General features: G+C 40.2%; 1 protein-coding gene across 1 annotated transcript in view; it reads left to right on the top strand.

The window, feature by feature from the left end:
• The first annotated feature begins 13368 nt into the window (after window positions 1-13368).
• prom1b (prominin 1 b) overlaps window positions 13369-19354 on the top strand; it is a 31353-nt gene continuing 25367 nt past the window's right edge. The window contains 2 exon segments of the mRNA XM_051946094.1: window positions 13369-13770; window positions 13773-13992. Of these exon segments, the coding sequence (XP_051802054.1) occupies window positions 13729-13770; window positions 13773-13992 (262 nt within the window). The 5' untranslated portion in view covers window positions 13369-13728.

Raw genomic sequence — 19354 nt, 5'->3', positions numbered from 1 at the left:
CACAAAATATTGTTTCTTTGTCTGAATAAAATCCTGAACATCTGACAAAAAATTCCCCAAATTTTTGAAAATTTGCAAAACCTTCGGGAAGGAAACTCCAGTAATTCCTTAAAAGTTTTTTTTTTTTAAATCTCCAAATATGGCAAGAACCTTCTTGTAAATATTTTCCAAAAATGAGAAAATCTTCCAAAAAAATCCTAAAAATATCTAAAGTGATTACATATATATCAGTAAAACTTCTAATATTTTCTTAAAAACATTCACATAAAATTCAAACAAAATCCAGTGAAATTCACTGGATTTTGTTTGATTATTTTGTGAATATTCTTAAACATTTTAAACATTTCTTTTTTCCACCAAAAGATGTTTATAGATTTCCCAAAACTGTTGAAAAAGTGGACATCAGAAGTTTTACTGTGCAAATATATATTTTTCCCACATTTTCAAACTTTAAAGATGAATTGTGATCTTTTGTGATCTCCCATGTACACACCGATCAGGCATGACATTTTTACTGCCTGTCTAATATAGTGTTGTTCCACCTTTTGCTGCTAAACAAGACTGGAACCATCGAGGCATGGACTCCACTAGAACCCTGAGGGTGTGCTGTGGCATCAAGATGTTGGCAGCAGATCCTGTCCTAATGTTGCGAGGTGGGGCCTCCATGGTTCAGACTTGCTTGTCCAGCACATCCCACAGATGCTCCATTGGATTGAGATCTGGGGAATTTGGAGGCCAAGTCAACACCTCAAACCATTCCATTTTTGCTTTGTGGTGTAGCGCATTATCCTGCTGAAGGAGGCCACAGCTATCAGGGAACATTGTTTCCATGGAAGGGTGTACATGGTCTGCAACAATGCTTAGGTAGGTGGTAAAAAAAAAAATGTAGGATCCATATGAATAGCAGGACCCAAGGCTTCCCAGCAGAACATGGCCCAAAGTTTCACACTGCTTCTGCCAGCGTGTCTTGTTTCTGTAGTTTTGGATCAGTTCTGATGCTCACATGCCCATTTTGTTAAGGTTTCACTGAATGTCACTGTGAGGTCCTGTTTGCTGTCCACAGCTGCTGCGTGTCACATCGTTTCCTCTGAGTTTGCAGCACCGCAGCAGCAGAAACCGTCAGTGCTTCTTTACGCGCTGTTACGCACGTGGCGCAGCAGCAGTCACTTGATTGGGATCAGACGATAAATAATATTCTGTGGACTTGTACAAGGGCGGACTTACCATTAGGCAAACGCAGGCAATTGCTTGGGGCCCCGAGACTTCCAGGGGCCCCCAAACGTCTAATAAAAACTGATTACTAAACGTGTCTTCGATTTGAAGCAATTATTGTTTTATCTTAATTTGCGCTCTTAAAAACACATAAAAATGGTTGATCTATCACTATCATGATTGAACCCCCCGACTTTCTCACGCAATGGACTATACCATGTTACTGCGCATGTGCAGGCTTGTTTCAGGAAGACGGCAGCAAAACAAACTTGTTGGCGCGGTTTGAGAGGTGAGTGGTGAGTAAGGTGAAGCGGAGTTATCCCAGTGGAGCAGAGAAGGCGAGAGGAAAACCAACAGTTTTTTATCAAAACTACCAACGGTATCGACCTTTTTCAGGGTGATCCCGAATGCAGGAGGACAACAGAAAGAGCCAGACGCTGCTATCAGTGGCAGCTCTGCTGTCAGTGTCAGCCCAGCAGGAGATGAAGTGGAGAGTGATGCAAGGGACGCTTTTCACGAAGATGTGATTATTATATCGGTGGAGATGGTAAACTATATTAAATGTTGATGAATGCTCTTATCAATTACAGTAAAAGTATTGAGATGATTCAATTAGATAATTATTCCCTCAAATTCCCCCTTTTAATTGATTCAAAATCTTTTTTTAGTGATAAATATTATATATGATATATGAAAACGGTTATGAAATTCGAAACTGGGGAGAGAGAAAGAAAGAGGGAGAGAAGAAAACATTACAAAGAAAAAAAGGAGAGAAAGAAAGAGGGGGAGAAGAAAACATCACAAAGACAAAAGGGAGTCAAAAAAAAGAAAAGGGAGAAGGAAAGAAAGACAAAGGGTAAATCTGATAAAATGATACTGTTAAAATTTTTGTTCTCATAATTGACCTTGTTATCTTTTGTGGTGTCTTCTTTTTTTAGTAACACAACATACAACAAAATCTAGGCTGAACCTGCTGCTGCTGCCACACTGAAGACGTGTTGAGGTGAGAATAAAACTTTGGTCAGTGTAGGAGGAGGATGTCGAGGGCCCCAGTGACTGGGTTTGCCTTAGGCCCCCAAATGACTAAATACGCCCCTGGACTTGTACACACCATGTCAGCTGTTCTACACGGATTGAAGGTTTTTAGGGTGGATTTGTTTTTATTAAAGCTTCACTGGATGAATCTTGAGCTCCATCAGAGTGTCAGAACAATTTTTTGAAGTTAAATCGTCGTTACGCATGAAATGTGATTGGACTGGAGTTACAAGGTGAACTTTGTGCAAACTCCTGTGTCTACATGGAAAAATTCAAGTTTAAAAACAAATAAGTTGACATAATGGAATATTTATTGAACTTCTTATCAAAATTCCTCACGCCCAGGCACGTGCGTGCATTAGGCTATTTAAAGCCACAGAAATACTCTGAACGCATATAATAGACCCTCCATCAGCCCCTTTTTGCACTTGGAATTTGTTTCAACCTTTTGCAAACTGACCTGATGGCCAGAAAGCTCTCAAAGCCGGAAAGCATCTTGTAACCAACCTTCCTGAAGACAAACCTCAGCAGATCATCGAGAGAAGAAGAACCACCTGCCGGAGAAAGCAGCAGTTTGAACAGAAGCACCTGCAGTTTGCATTCAGGTAAGAAAATTCATTTTATGCTTTTCCTGCGTCTCACTCATCCTGATCTCTGAGTTGATCTAGTTGAAGATGTTGTGGGAGCATCAGGTTCTTTTCATTTCAGAGCTGATCCTGTTGGTGAACTGAAGCTCACATTTTGCTTCAAACACTCTATCACATTTGTGTTGTTGTGTTGCCAGTGTGTGACTGTCAGCGGACAAACAACTGTTGTGTTGAATCTGTCATTTGCCATCATTTAGGAGCCTTAGAGTCCATGTGTTCTTAGTTGATCACTCTGAAATGTGTTTTCACTCTGTATCGAGCTGTTCCTCTGTTTTCTGATCGAGCTTTGAGAGTGACTGAATGATTTCCAGTTTCTAACCTGGAGAGAAGCTCCCCATTTGTGTGCTTATTTTGGAGAAATTCCGTTGGTTCTGCATGACTTGGTCAAGGTAGCCGAGGTTTAGAGTGCGTAATTACACGCTGCAGCTGGTTGGCTGGATGAGTGTTTTCTAGCAGTGACGGAGACTGTGGCATCTTGTAAACACAAATGAAGAAATCAGTGAAGGGGCTCAGACCCTCTTCTCAAACAGTCACATTTAGAGTTCATTTTAATCCGGTGTAGCTATTTGGTTTGATGGTGGAGACACCAGCTTGTTCTTACCTCTGCCATCCTTCAGACCAGCCAGACCTTCAGCTTCTCTGTCTCCTCAGCCAGGCTCCATGCTCTCCTCCCACTGACCTGCTGTCCATCACCAGTCCAGCTTCCTCCTTCACCACCTCAGACTCACAGCAGCATCAGGAAACTCCACCGCCACCTCTTTCCCTCCTCCTATAGAAACTCATTCATCCCAATAAATCTGTAACCTTCTCTTAAGTATCAGTGTTCAGCTTTCGGGTTTATACACTCTATAAGAAGTAGTTTATTCAGCTGTGGCCATCACTCTTTATGTGAGAGTTAGATGCTGACTAAAGTGTTGTAAGATAAAACAGGGAAGCAGTTTGATATCATCTGCTTTTTGTCATTGCTGTTTATAAAATACACAGCAGTAACACAACTTGTTACAGTTTACTGACCAGTCATCAAATCCTCTCATATGAGAGAAAATGAAATGATCTGCAGTTCAGTGGGGATTAATTAATAAATGAGAGGTAGAAATCCTGAAGACAGATGTAATTAATGATTCTCGTATCTTAATATTTTGGTTGACGCATCCTCTTATCAGTTTAAGTTCTCCTGGGCTACAGAGGTGATGAGCAGTGTGAGAACAATATGCTTCTTTCTGCTTAGGAACTCAGGGCAGGCAATAGGTGTCACAAATGTTTGGAGTGAAATGATCTTGTACCCTGCTGATTTTTTTACTTTTTGCAGATTATATATATTTGAATAAAATCATCCGTTTATATAATTTAATGCACTCTTAGAATGTTTACAATTCTCATATTCTATATGTGGTGTACTTCAACCAACTACATCAGTTATATAAGATAATAGAAGATAAAGAAAGCTTTATTGTCATTATACACAATGAAATTCTGGATGAGTTTCTCCCTTTTAAACACACAAGGCAAGTTAAGGAAAAAGCAAAAACAGTGATACAGTTTCGGAATTGGTCAAAAATGTTCATCATGAGAGAGTAATATAAACCACCTTTCCTCAAAAATGATAGCTTCCAATCAGAAGCTGCCACTTTATGGAATAAGATTACTGTCAAAAGTATTCATCCACAATTCTAACCATTCGTATTCGTAATGTTAAACATTTGTATGTTAATAAAAAACTTGTACACAAAATTCTGCTGTCATATGCATGAGTTTGATAAATTAAGGGTTAGGATTGTTTTTACAAGTATGAACCTAAAAGTTGTGAGTGCAACTCTAATTTCTACGACTACGAAGTCTTCCCTGTGAGGACGAATTCAAGTTTATGGGTACGAGTAGAAAAATACTGGAATGACGTCACATAGGTCACAGGGGAAGGTAATCGAACACCGATTGCTCCAAACGCGCATGCGCCATTTATAAAGAGTAGACGCCGGGTGGACCCGGTGGACCTACCGGGGCAGGTGACGCCTCACAGGTCAAGTAAATAACACATCCAACTTCTTGTAATTTATTTATTTCATGAAACTGTACTGTTTTAATTGATATACAGTTTATGGACGAAAGACGGTACTGCTTAGCTTGCACGCTAACGAGCCGGGCCGGTGACACATTAGCCTTCTAATGCAAGGAGGCTAATGAGGAGGCTTAATAACAAAACAAACATAATTTGAGATTATGGATCGTGGCAATTGGCATATGAATCAGCCCATTGTACAGCCTAAATTGCTGTAAATTAAGTCCAGTTTCAGTTCTTTGCAAACTCAGACACGTGCATTAGTTTAGTTTACAATGAATCTGGCGGAGTTCGGTAAAGTTGGAAAGATATTCACAGATTCGGACTTCCGGCATCAATAACTCATGAGATATATGTTGTCAAAACATGAACGATGCCTCTTTCAAATCGTTGGAAGGTAGACAATGTGCTACAAGGCCAATTTTATCAAAAGTCGCTGTATTTCAAGCTACAGAAATAACATTGGCGTCTATGAGCAGCCAGCGGTGCGACGAGTGAACAGGGACCGTCTGCAAATAGCAAAACCGCTGCAACAGCGAAAAGAGACACTACACATATATTCAATAACTTCACTGTAGAGCCACCAAAATCACTGGAGCCATGAATGGGCTCTTGCTGGTCATACTACAACTCTTGCTTTGGCGCTAAATCAAAAATCTGAATTTTAAGGAATTTTTATGTTTTGTATGATTATTTTATGAGTATTAAAATGGCACTTTTCTTCATGTATGTGGTATATTTTATATAACACACAGGGAAAATGGCATAAGGGCATAGTGTACTTGCTGTGACCTGTGCTGGTCAGACCGTCAGGTTTATTACCTCCAAGTATTGTCTGTACAGTCCTTAACTAGAAAAATATTACTCTCAATTTAACATTATGGTATAAATGAATCAATTGACACTGAAACTTTGCAATAAAGTGTCTTATCGTCTTTCTTCTCAATCATCAGTACTTGAGGTGACAGTCTAAACAGTTTGTTTGGTATATTGGTGTTATCTGATACTCTCTTTGGTAAGGATTGTAAATTCCATTACTATACAGAATTATGTGTTTGGACAAACACGTATATTATGCCCTTATGCCATTTTTCCTGTGTGTTATATAAAATATACCACATACATCAAGAAAAGTGCCATTTTAATACTCATAAAATAATCATACAAAACATAAAAATTCCTTAAAATTCAGATTTTTAATTTAGCACCAAACAAAGAGTTGTAGTATGACCAGCAGGAGACAATTGATGGCTCCAGTGATTTTGGTGACTGTACAGTGTGTAAGAGTGAAGTTACTGAATTTTAATACTCATAAAATAATCATAAAAAATCCTTAAAATTCAATTTTTCATTTAGCACCAAACAAAGAGTTGTAGTATGACCAGCCGCAGCCGATTCATGGCTCCAGTGATTTTAGTGGCTCTACAGGGTACAAGAGTAAAGTTATTGAATAAATGTGTAGTGTCTCTTTTCGCTGTTGCAGCGGTTTTGCTATTTGCAGACGGTCCCTGTTCACTCGTTGCACCGCCGGCTGCTCATAGACGCCAATGTTATTTCTGTAGCTTGAAATACAGCGACTTTTGATAAAATTGGCCTTGTAGCACATTGTCTACCTTCCAACGATTTGAAAGAGGCATCGTTCATGTTTTGACAACATATATCTCATGAGTTATTGATGCCGGAAGTCCGAATCTGTGAATATCTTTCCAACTTTACCGAACACCGCCAGATTCATTGCAAACTAAACTAATGCACGTGTCTGAGTTTGCAAAGAACTAAAACTGGACTTAATTTACAGCAATTTAGGCTGTACAATGGGCTGATTCATACGCCAATTGCCACGATTCATAATCTCAAATTATGTTTGTTTTGTTATTAAGCCTCCTCATTAGCCTCCTTGCATTAGAAGGCTAATGTGTCACCGGCCCGGCTCGTTTGCGTGCAAGCTAAGCAGTACCGTCTTTTGTCCATAAACTGTATATCAATTAAAACAGTACAGTTTCATGAAATAAATAAATTACAAGAAGTTGGATGTGTTATTTACTTGACCTGTGAGGCGTCACCTGCCCCGGTAGGTCCACCGGGTCCACCCGGCGTCTACTCTTTATAAATGGCGCATGCGCGTTTGGAGCAATCGGTGTTCGATTACCTTCCCCTGTGACCTATGTGACGTCATTCCAGTATTTTTCTACTCGTACCCATAAACTTGAATTCGTCCTCACAGGGAAGACTTCGTAGTCGTAGAAATTAGAGTTGCACTCACAACTTTTAGGTTCATACTCGTAAAAACAATCCTAACCCTTAATTTATCAAACTCATGCATATGACAGCAGAATTTTGTGTACAAATTTTTTATTAACATACAAATGTTTAACATTACGAATACGAATGGTTAGAATTGTGGATGAATACTTTTGACAGTAATCTTATTCCATACCACTTCACACCTTTTACAGGTGGCCCCGCCCCTTTTTTTAAACCGGAAGTCCAACTCTAGCAGAAAGAAAAAGTGCTGCATTTGGACGTCTGCTTTAAATGCTACTACACTTACTAAGGTGAATCTATTCCGAGTACACTCCTAGCATTTCAGTATAATTTCACCGGACCGTCCCTCCGCATCTTCAGGACAGCCTGTCCTCAAACCAAAAACGACCACATAGGTCGTCTGTACACACCCGTATTATGACCGAGTGTTACGTTTTGACTATGCGACCTCTGGCGGTTGAGTAAATATCGACACTCCGGTGTCGCAGGTGAAACGTCACCATGAAACAAAGTTTTATCTAACACTATCCCTATCGCTTTCCCTCACCCTAACCCTAACCATAACCCTAAGCCCGTGCTGTGAAAGTGAGGATAAAGCCGTTTCGCGACGGAAAAGCTGTTTCTCGAATTAAATCACGTAATGCGTTTGTTTTCCCTGTAGGGGCGCAAACGTTCAAACGACCGCATAGGTCGTATTCCGGTGCACGTATCAAACGACCGATGTGGTTGTATGAATTTGAGGACATATTGCTTCAGCATCGTGTCAGACAGAAAAGAAGAATAAAAACAAACAAGCATGCAAGATGTTTTTAACTTTAAAACTTTGTTTCCAAAATTCAGAATAACTGTCTGTACACTTTACAATAGCATACAGCCTGACATCACAAAGATGTCTTAAACATTATAAATACGAAATACATCTTCGGCCCAAATAGCAATTCTCGCAAGTAAAATAGCCTAACACTGGTTCTACCACAACTGTTGTTCTTTCAGCAGAAGAAGTGTCACGATTAAAATTAAATTCGGGACTTTTCCCACAAAGCAAGCCGTATTCTCTACATGCTAAGTTTGACGGTTCAGTGACGGCAGTAAACCAAGCATAAGGATATATGTAAGAAAAAAAAACACTCCATCTGATGTAAAGTTAAATCTTCATTAATACATTTAAAAAGTGACGTGTTTTGAAATCAAAAATGCAAAAGATTTCCTTTAAGGATTGTTTCAAACATGAAGCTGCGTGTATTGTACAACATTCAGTGTCCAACAAAACCGGTAATGCACCTAAAGATGAGCAGGACAAAAAGTATCAAATGTCTCCCGCTGAGCTTTCAGAAAAAGCCACGACTGATAATTTTACATAATCACACAGCCCATCGAGAAGACGAGCGCACCCGGTGCTACACTACGCACTCAGTGTACGATTTACACACGTGGACAAAATTGTTGGTACCCCTCAGTTAAAGAAGGAAAAACCCACAATTCTCACTGAAATCACTTGAAACTCACAAAAGTAACAATAAATAAAAATTTATTGAAAATTAAATAATCAAAAACAGCCATTACTTTTGAATTGTTGATTAACATAATTATTTAAAAAAACAAACTAATGAAACAGGCCTGGACAAAAATGATGGTACCTCTATAAAAGATTGAAAACTATTTGACCAGAGTGACATGATTAACTCAGGTGTGTCATTTAATTGACATCACAGGTGTTTCCAAACTCATAATCAGTCAGTCTGCCTATTTAAAGGGAGACAAGTAGTCACCCTGCTGTTTGGTGAAAAGGTGTGTACCACACTGAACATGGACAACAGAAAGCGAAGGAGAGAATTGTCCCAGGACATCCGAAAAAAATTATAGACAAACACCTTAAAGGTAAAGGCTATAAGACCATCTCTAAACAGCTTGAAGTTCCTGTGACAACAGTGGCTCATATTATTCAGAAGTTCAAGACCCACGGGACAGTAGCCAACCTCCCTGGACGTGGCCGCAAGAGGAAAATTGATGACAAATTGAAGAGACGGATCGTTGGAATTGTATCCAAAGAGCCCAGAGCAACCTCCAAAGAAATTAAAGGTGAACTCCAAGGCCAAGGTACATCAGTGTCAGATCGCACCATTCGTCGTTGTTTGAGCCAAAGTGGACTTCATGGGAGACGACCAAGGAGGACACCACTGCAGAAAAAAACTCATTAAAAAGCGAGACTGGAATTTGCAAAAATGCATGTTGACAAGCCACAAAGCTTCTGGGAGAATGTCCTTTGGACAGATGAGACCAAACTGGAGCTTTTTGGTAAGGCACATCAACTCTATGTTCATAGACTCAAAAACCAAGCATACGAAGAAAAGAACACTGTCCCTACGGTGAAACATGGAGGAGGCTCAGTAATGTTTTGGGGCTGCTTTGCTGCATCTGGCACAGGGTGTCTTGAAAGTGTGCAAGGTAAGATGAAATCTGAAGACTATCAAGGCATTCTGGAGAGAAATGTGCTGCCTAGTGTCAGAAAGCTTGGTCTCAGTCGCAGGTCATGGGTCTTCCAACAGGACAACGATCCAAAACACACAGCCAAAAACACCCAAGAACGGCTGAGAGAAAAGCGTTGGACTATTCTAAAGTGGCCTTCTATGAGCCCAGATCTGAATCCCATTGAACATATGTGGAAGGAGCTGAAACATGCCATTTGGAGAAGACACCCATCAAACCTGAGACAACTGGAGCTGTTTGCTCATGAGGAGTAGGCCAAAATACCTGTTGACAGCTGCAGAACGCTCATTGACAAATACAGAAATCGTTTAATTGCAGTGATTGCCTCAAAAGGTTGTGCAACAAAATATTAAGTTATGGGTACCATCATTTTTGTCCAGCCCTATTTCATTAGTTTGTTTTTTTAAATAATTATGTTAATCAACAATTCAAAAGTGATGGCTGATTTTGATTATTTAATTTTCAATAAATTTTTATTTATTGTTACTTTTGTGAGTTTCAAGTGATTTCAGTGAGAATTGTGGGTTTTTCCTTCTTTAACTGAGGGGTACCAACAATTTTGTCCACGTGTGTAGTTGCGCTTCAGTTGTGTTTCAGTGTCCCGCCCGCGGTACACTTTGAGATCTGCATAAAGTAATTTGCTAAATGTTTGAAACTGCAAACGCGATTATACAAACACTATACGCCGATGGAAAGCTTAGATTCTCATGAATCCGCCGGTATAAACCACTTTCAGATGCGATTACCACAGCGGGTAATATAAACACATTTGTCCGACAAACAACAAATATCCATCCATCTGTTCTCTATACACGGCTTCAACGTACACAGCGCGACTCACATTTCCGGGTTCATTATTACACACGGATGAAAATATTCCACAAAAAACGGCCATAATCCAACCTTGGACATCCAGACGAAACAAGCCAGTAACATATTTTGTCCAAAACATGTCTTGAAGTCTGTATATAGTCCACGAATAGGTCGTTTTGAAGGAAATGCACCTCGCGATGCGCGTCCAATATTCCCTTTATTTCTCGTCATATTTTTATTTACAAATAGAATATTAGCGATTTTTTTGTACTGAAAATGGCTGGAATTGACTGCAGCTTAAAAGGTTAGTCGAGTTCAGCAAGACATTTTATATTTGTAGTTTTGTTTGAACAAAATGACAAATGCTTGGATTTCCTCTATATTTGATTAGGTGTCAAAACGGAATAACAAATGATTGAAGAGTGCACGGATTGTTGTTATAGTTGATCAGATATTTGCTGTTTGATCAGTGACTATGCACTAATATTCCCGATCCTCAGCTCAGTGTGAAACATTTTTTTTCATCTAATTTTGGCAATCCACCGAGCCCGCAAATGCCGGTCTTTTGGAAAACGGTGAAGGCTTATAGAACCGTTATAAACACCAGAAGCCGAACATAATGGTACACTACAGTACCTCCCATATCGACCTTGAACACGCTGAAATCTGATTTTTTGTTTTGCCGAGAAAACAATGTTTTTCTTTTTTGATTCCATGTTATCCATGCTGCGAAATAGCCTCCGGAAGGACCTGTAAGCCCTCCCGGTCAGAACCCGGAAGTTAGCATTTTGACGTGCACAGGGTCTATTATGAAGTTGCTGAAAAGACAACAACTAAAAAAAAAAATCAAACAAGAGGCCTACTTCAGGGCCTGTAAAGCACCTCAGAGTTTCAGCCACAGTAAAACAGTCCGGTGCCTAATAGTGATCTAAATTATTATGTCCTAAATGAATGCACAGCTTGAATTATGGCTTTGTGGATGTAGGCTGTACCTCCATCCTCCTTTATTCTGGTCTCCTCATTTCAGTTTACGAATGAGCAGCTAGTTCTGTTTAGTTCCAGCAGTCAGCCTGACTGCAGCCTCTCTCAGCAGGAGTCAATCAGCAGTATGGCAAGAACTACAACTGTTGTTTAAACTATATGTTGATTTCTACATCATTGAAACTTTCCAGTTAAAAGACTGTCGGTTCTTATTTTCTGATCGATCTATTTTAAACAGTCAAATTGTTAATGCTTTTTTATTTATGATATATTCCAAGCAGTTAAATTGCTAACGTTTTATTTATCCAAATGATATATTTCAAACAGTTACATTTTTAATGTTTTATTTTCTGATCGAGGATTTCGAACAGTTAAATTGCTAAAGTTTTATTTTCTGATTGGTATATTTCAAACAGTTAAATTGCTGAGTTTTTTTTTGTTCGTTCTTTCTTTGTTAGAGAAAAGCTAATGCAGAACATTTGATTTCAGGGGTTTCTCTGTCAAAAAGAATGCTAAAAACTTTTGTCATAGGGTGGATGGACAAGAATGCTGAAATTTTTGTTTTACAGGGACGCTTCTGCTCCAGATCAGATAAAATACTTTTTGATAGTTAGGACCCGGGAGGGAGGGGGAGGGGGGCGCATCTGCACCGAATAGATAAACCGCTGAGGGTTAGGGAGACGTGACTTTGGCCTCCGAGGGGGAGGGTCTTCCAGGAAAAACACATTCTAAAATACAACATGGTAAGGCGGGACTTCCGGTAAAAGACCGCGTGGTAAGGCGGGACTTCCTGTTTTAAAAAGGGGCGGGGCCACCTGTCAAAGTTGTGACGTGGCAGCTTCTGATTGGAAGTTGTCATTTTTGACGAAAGGTGATTTATATTACTCTCTATCATGTCTTCTTGTTAATACATTAGTTTTGAGTTATTTTGTTCAGACATAAGGTGAAGAGATAGATGTTATTTGCCTTTCTTGACAGTTTTGGCAAAAGCTCTCACCTTCATCAGAAGCGTCTCACTGACAGCGTGTCTCTTCACTTTATGTCTGAACAAAAGAACTCAAAACTAACAGTTTCAGAATAGTTTCAAATTGACCACACAAAACTGTTTCCGCATTGTGCTCGAGGTAGTTACAGTCTAAAGCCTTGGTGTGGCCGCCATGCCTGGGCTGGATGTGAGTACACTTTGGAATAGTGTTTTTTACAAGGACATTTTGTTTTTAAGGTCCAGAGTGTTTTTTGTTTTGTTCTGTTTTTTACAGGACATTGTGTATACAATTATAGTGCATCAGAATCGTTATTAGTGGTAATCATTTACAAAATCCAAACTGTGACAATCATAAAACAATTGTCCATTTGCCACTTGTTATAAGGAAAATAATCGTTTTTCCATTAAAATGTAAACAAACTAGCATTTAAAGGGTTAAAGTTCTAAAAAAAATACGTTATTGATCAGACTTATGTAGACAGGAAAAAATAGCACTTGGCAGCAAATCATAATATTTTTAGAAAACCTATTTTTGGCATTTGTTTTGGCTGGCACTTCTGTCTTTAATTAGCTTTGTAAAAGTTTATAAAATGGACACCTATTAGTTAAACCCGTTATTTTTTCACATTTTCCACAGAGTTAGAGGTGTTCAGTATTCCACTATATACTACTGTATCCATACATAGACAGCAGACACAGCTCAGATGTAAACAAGGACCTGAAGTGTCCCAGTAGGCACCGGATCTCTTATTATTCGTGCCACCTGTGCCTGCCAGCTGGGTTAAACCGGGTAAACCAGGCTCACCTGTGGGGGCGACAGGTGGTTGGTCGGTGAGGTGTCGCGCGCCCACAGATGCGCCAGGGCGAGCTCTCTGCGTGCACGCGCTCACTTGAGCCTCTTGCCGTGCACGCGAGATTAGTGTCCGGTGAGCGCGGGGGGGACACCGGGAGAGCGAGCACACCCTGGCCGTTGGTCCGCTGAGTCGACGAAGAGCTCCGCGAAGATGTCGGCGATGAGTCCGCACCGAGACACGAGCAGCTAACGGCCGCTGCCTCCGGATACCGAGAAGTTTCTCCGTCGGACAGTTGAAAGGAGACCTGCGGGGATAAACCGCCCAGAGACGGACAGGTGTTTTCCGCCGTCTCCCCCCTCCGTCCCCCGCTGGACTGTGGCAGCCACCACCGAAGCTGCTTGCTGGTTTTCTTTTCTACTTTGTACTGCTCTTGTTTTTAGACTTTTCTGAGCCATGTTGTGGTCGCGGTGGCTTGTCCTGCTGCTCTGCTGGGGGCCACAAGCGGCGAGCAGCAGGCGGATGAGAGGGACCGGGCTGGAGTCCGAGCGGACTCCCGCAGGCAGCGCTCCCCTCCGCCGGTGGAGCCGCTGGATTTTGGGTTCGTACCCGCGGCCGTTTACGACACCCACGCTTACTACGAGCCGGGGAGCATAGGCATCCTCTTCCACATGGTCCACGCGTTTCTCTACGTGGTACAACCGAACTCCTTCCCTAAAGGTGAGATCATTACCGTCACCCCCTCACCTTGTCTCCGCTCTACCCTCTCCATCCTCCGCTCTGGTTCTCTCTTATTCCCAGGACTTTCCCTACACACAACACTAAAATGCCTATTAAGTTTCAGATTCGATTAGATAAACTTTATCAGTCCCAGTGGTGACAGATATTCTTCTTTAGACATGGCTAAAGGCAGCAGGTAGAACTTATTTTAACAAACACATTCAAAACAACAACATAAACAAGAACAAGTGTGTGCAGTGTCTATTTGTGACTGTTCAAGAGGGTTATTGCTGAGGGGATGAAGGATTTTTATATTTACACCTGCAGCAAAATGCACATGCAGCTAACAGGCATCTTATTGAGTGATGAATTACCACGGCAAATGACTATAAACTGTCTTTTTGGCTTCTATTTTAACCAAATTGTGACCCACAAAGAGGGACAGATACCACAGTGGTAACATAAAGTTAGCTGTGTTGATCTTAAAGATTTTGCACCTCAGATGCTCAGTATACACAGTAAAATAACTGTACTTGTTGTTCATACGGTACATTATATATATGCATGCTGAATTAAATGATGAAATATAACTAGATTATATTTATATGTGTTGAATAAAGAGATGCACAAATGTGGGCATGGGTTAGAAGCAATGCAAAATTCTTAAAAGTGCATCATAGTTGCAGCATTATGTTACAAAAGTATAGAAATAAAGAGTATGAATGTAAAAGGGTATGTTTTGTATTAAAGTATGGGGATTATGATGAGGTTCATGTCATGGTATAATTGTGACTTCCATGTTAATTTTCAATATCTTACACTTTAAATCTGTCAGTAGCTGGTTAAACCATCAGTTGTACATCTAAAGCTGGAATTCAGTAGTACCCAACCTGTAGTGAAGCTAATGAGAGGTAATGACATTATTAGACAGCTCAATTACAACAGCGGGAAAAGATATGAAGTGATCACAAAGGCAAAAATCATCTGTATGTTAAACAAAAGAACTTATTTTCTTGCTTTTCTTTAATTTTAGCTTCTTTCCTGTGAATTACAGGATATTTTTACATCTACAGGTCTTTAAAAATCCTTCAGATGAAACAGTCTGTGCAGGAAAAATGAGCTCTTTGGAATGTAATCTGCTCACGTGACTTGTGTTGAGGGGTCACAAGTAGACTTTGCTTTGGTTTGAGGGTTCACAAACCTCACAAACCTCTGGCCTGGCTGTTTCTTTAGCCTATCAGAATGGGTCGTCCCAGTTGTACGTCACAAACTAAACAGCAAAGTCCAAAAAACACTCAGAGCCTCAAAGAGACCACTGTGGCAGGAGTTATTTGCACACTGCTGGTGCATCATTGAGCAGAAATCTGTCATATATTTGCTTTTCAATATTTTAAAAAATGCTGTCTTTTAAAATACAAGTCAAAAGGCCATCCGGGGCTGTACAGTGTGAGCGTTTCACTCGCATATGTGCCTAAAAATAGATCGGTGCGAGTAGAAAAAATAAAAAGGGAGCGCGCGTGCGAGTACAGATGTCAACCCTATCATTCGCATTTTGCTTCTAAAATAAATACACACAAAGTCGATCAAACTAAAAGTCATAGCCTACAACTTCTTCTTCAACAACTTTTTTTCACATCGGCACGCTACAAAACGTAATGACGCGCGCTAATGTCTGAGCCACACAAGGTCCCCTCACGACAGTCACCTAGGTAACGTCAACTACGCCATTTCTGTCGATTGGATACCGGGAACATTACAGCATTTTTGCGGGAAAGAGAGATGAAGAAAACAGTCATATTTAAAAAAAAATGTGGACCCAAGGAGGGTGAGAGAAATGTGAGAGAAAATGTAGTAGAAAATGTAGTCCGTTATCCCAGATTCCTAGCCTAGCCATGCTACACCCATGTTTCTGACGGCACAAGGGTCTAGGGAAGCTCGACAGGGAGGGAGGCGGGCTAAAAGGTTGTCTATCAAATCCCTCTGCAGCAGTTGGGTAGGTATACAACCAATCAACGCAACGAATAGGCTGACGTAGTTCCGAGAGCACCGGCGGATTGTGGCTAAGTCCCATTAGCTTCCCAACCAGCAGAGCCGTGGAGCCAACTGGTATATTAAGGATTTGCCATATCCCGTCGGCATAAGTCCAAATACGTCTTTCTTCTCAATGAAACACTTAAGTGCCGTCCTTTGTTTATCTTTCAAGTTGAATTTTAGCTTCAAATCTTTAAGGGCTGTGGCCAAAGCCGAGTCGAAAGATAACTGTTTATTGTGTGGGTTGTTTCTGTCAGAATCGTCACGCCTCTGTCGTCACTTCGTTACGCCCGCCTTCTGACTCTACACTTCATGGTGATTGGTCCGGCCAGTTTTAGGAGAATCCAGCCTCGAGCCTTATGGAGGGTAACTAGACCCTCCCTGGCAGAGAATTAAATTCGTTGCCGTGGGTTGTCTAGCGCGGCTAGGCTACCAGATTCCCTGTGTCAGTGCCAGAGATGCAGGTGTTGTAGAATTTTCACACTCCTCGGAAAAATCTGACTCCCCCTCCGCGTGAACACACGCGACTTACGTTTCACTCTGTGGCCACTTGACATGTAAACTGTTGTACGTTTACTGTTTTTGCTGTTGTTTTCGGGTTAAATGTGATTAAGTACCGACCTGCAGACGTGTTTTCCTGTTAAATATGATTAGGTGACATGTTTCTCCTCCTCTTCTCATCCGTATGTGCGCACCCTAAATGGCATCGGGGGGAGATCCTACGCTACTCTCAGCTTCACTCCTATGAAGACATTAGGACAGGACAGGGTGTAATCGCCAAATATTGTTCATATTCCATCAGTGTTCTACACGTGTCAATAAAATAATTGTTTACTGAGAAAACTTGATCTCCTTATTTAAAATCGGACTCCCCTAAGAATGCAAGATATGGCATCAAAATATGTCAAAAAATATTTATGTATAAAGTCTTTAATTTAAGTATAGTTCTTAAGTATAAAGTCATTTGTTATTGTTGTTATTTTTATTGGGCCAGTAAACAATATAATAGAATTGAAATTCTTTCTTTATCCCACACCTGGGAAATTATTTGCTACAACAGCTAAAACACCAAATCACAACAAGTTTTAAAAAACCTAGTAAATTACAGTCTGTAAGAACAGAATAATAAAATAAGGGGCTAAATGATCACAGTATGGCAGATTAAGACCAGAGAGACTATTTCAAAACTAGGACTTTAACAGAAATATGCAGTTTGAGTTAACTGTGCAGATTATATGATATGAAATAAAACCTGGAGTCAGATTTTGTTGTGTCACTTAACAAAATCTGACTCCCCTATTATTTTAGGAATGCAAGAAGTGACAACCTCCAAAGTTTCTCAGCCAAGCGTGCCAGGCGACGTGAATACAAAAAGATGTGGGACAGGGATGTTCTCTGTATTAAATAACTGAGCCTACTGCTTGGCTTGTTGTGTTAATATTGTGTTAATAATGTTAATAATAAAATTGTGCAATTCATAGTGCTCCTAAATTTTTTTCTGTGCTCTTAAATTTTTTCATTTACGAGCACCTGTGCTCCTAGTGAAAAAGCTAAGTGTACAGCCTTCCTATCAACGTGGAGGGATCACATGCAGTGATGGTGTGTGCTCGCTGAGCTCATAAACCAAAGTTAGGAGCAGATTAATGGGATCAATAGCTGTCATAGTTCATAAGTGATCTTCCGTGGGCCCATGCAGTAGCACTGAGGTGATTAATAGTGATCAGATTTGTCACATAATCAATCATAGTGAATGTTGCTCTCTGGTCCCCACAGTGTAGTCCAGTAACCTAGTGATTGGTATAGTGTGCAGCAGCCCATTTAAGGCGGTTTGTTTGTGTGTTGTATGTACAACTATGAGTGGTCACGTTGGAGGGTGACATGGTGCAATAGGATTGAAGGTTTTAAGTTGCTGCCATTTTGGTGTCCAGGGCTAGAGCCGCTGGCTGGCTAATCAATTAGCAGATCAGCGATTAGAGGAGGCTTTCTCAGTCACCTGCATCACTGTGTAATACCTTAATCCACTGGACCATATGCTGCTAGTGCCAGGGACCTTCCAGAATGACTCCCTGTCACCAGCACGCACAGGTAGAGAAGCCTCACCACTCCCACCCATCACCATACGCCATATGTACGCAGAAATCATGCATGTTGCTCACACACGTGAAACACACACCTCAAAGTCAATTTTTACAATCTGATGGAGACACAGAAATGTGGAAACGTGATTCTGTTTGCACCATAAAAGGCTGTGAATCAAGCAGTGTGCTCCAGTTAGCTTCTGGACTCTGGAAATCAGTTATTCCACTGTTTATAATTACTAACTAACTATTAACTCCCTATAGAATAGAATAGAATAAAATAGAATAGAATAGCCACTTTATTGTCATTCATAACATACAGTAGTTGGTGCATATTTGAACGAAATTTTGGTGCATATGCTCAGCATTGAAAAAAACAATAAAAGAATGTATGAAATATCACAACATATACAATGTAAGTATTTTAAAGTAAATGGTAAATGGTTGTATTTATATAGCTCTTTTATCCAAAGCGCTTTACATGATACATCACATTCACCCAAAGTAACACTCTATGTATGTAATGTGTGTTCTTAATGATCACACTTAAGGCATTTGCAGGTTATTCTGGCCGACTGAAGCGCCAGGTCGTCTGAGCCAGCGACAGGTGAAAGGGCCCGTTTTCAGGTGACGGCAGTAGAGTCAAGTGAAGTAATCAATTAATTAGGTGTCAGTTTGTGGACACAAATTAAAATGAAAGTTACTTAGATCGTTTTCCCAAGAATCTGTGAAATTTGCTTTTTATTTCTGTGAAGCTACAAATATGTTTATGTGACTCCAAAGCCCTGAAATAGGGAAATCAGTATTTACTTAGCGAGACAAATTGCCTTAAGCTTGTTAACCATACTAGCATTGTAAGAGTGTTTTACTATCAGTGTCGCGTTTTGTAATCTTTCTCTGTCATATATGGAACACAAGCACGTTAATTATTATTAGTAGATAAATATTTCACTGAAAAACTTGAGTTAATACGATGACCACTTGTTTTCAAACATATCTTAAAACCACACTATCAACATGGTTTCATGATATTAGCTTACTCACAGGTGAGACTAGTGTATTCTACAGAAGTAGGATCTTTATATTCTGGTGAATGCTAAAATTAGCAGCATTTAATTCAAGTAACAGACAAGTTAGGCAGTTGAGTTATGGAACAATAATCATATCTTGATGCTGTTTCACACACTTGTGTCGGGCAAAAAACACAAAAAATGAAAATGTAAAAGTGAAAGTTGTGTAAAGTAGATCTCAGT

This window comes from Acanthochromis polyacanthus, chromosome 3, assembly GCF_021347895.1.
Source record: "Acanthochromis polyacanthus isolate Apoly-LR-REF ecotype Palm Island chromosome 3, KAUST_Apoly_ChrSc, whole genome shotgun sequence".
Lineage (NCBI taxonomy): Eukaryota > Metazoa > Chordata > Actinopteri > Pomacentridae > Acanthochromis > Acanthochromis polyacanthus.
This window is presented reverse-complemented; position numbering and strand designations above follow the sequence as displayed.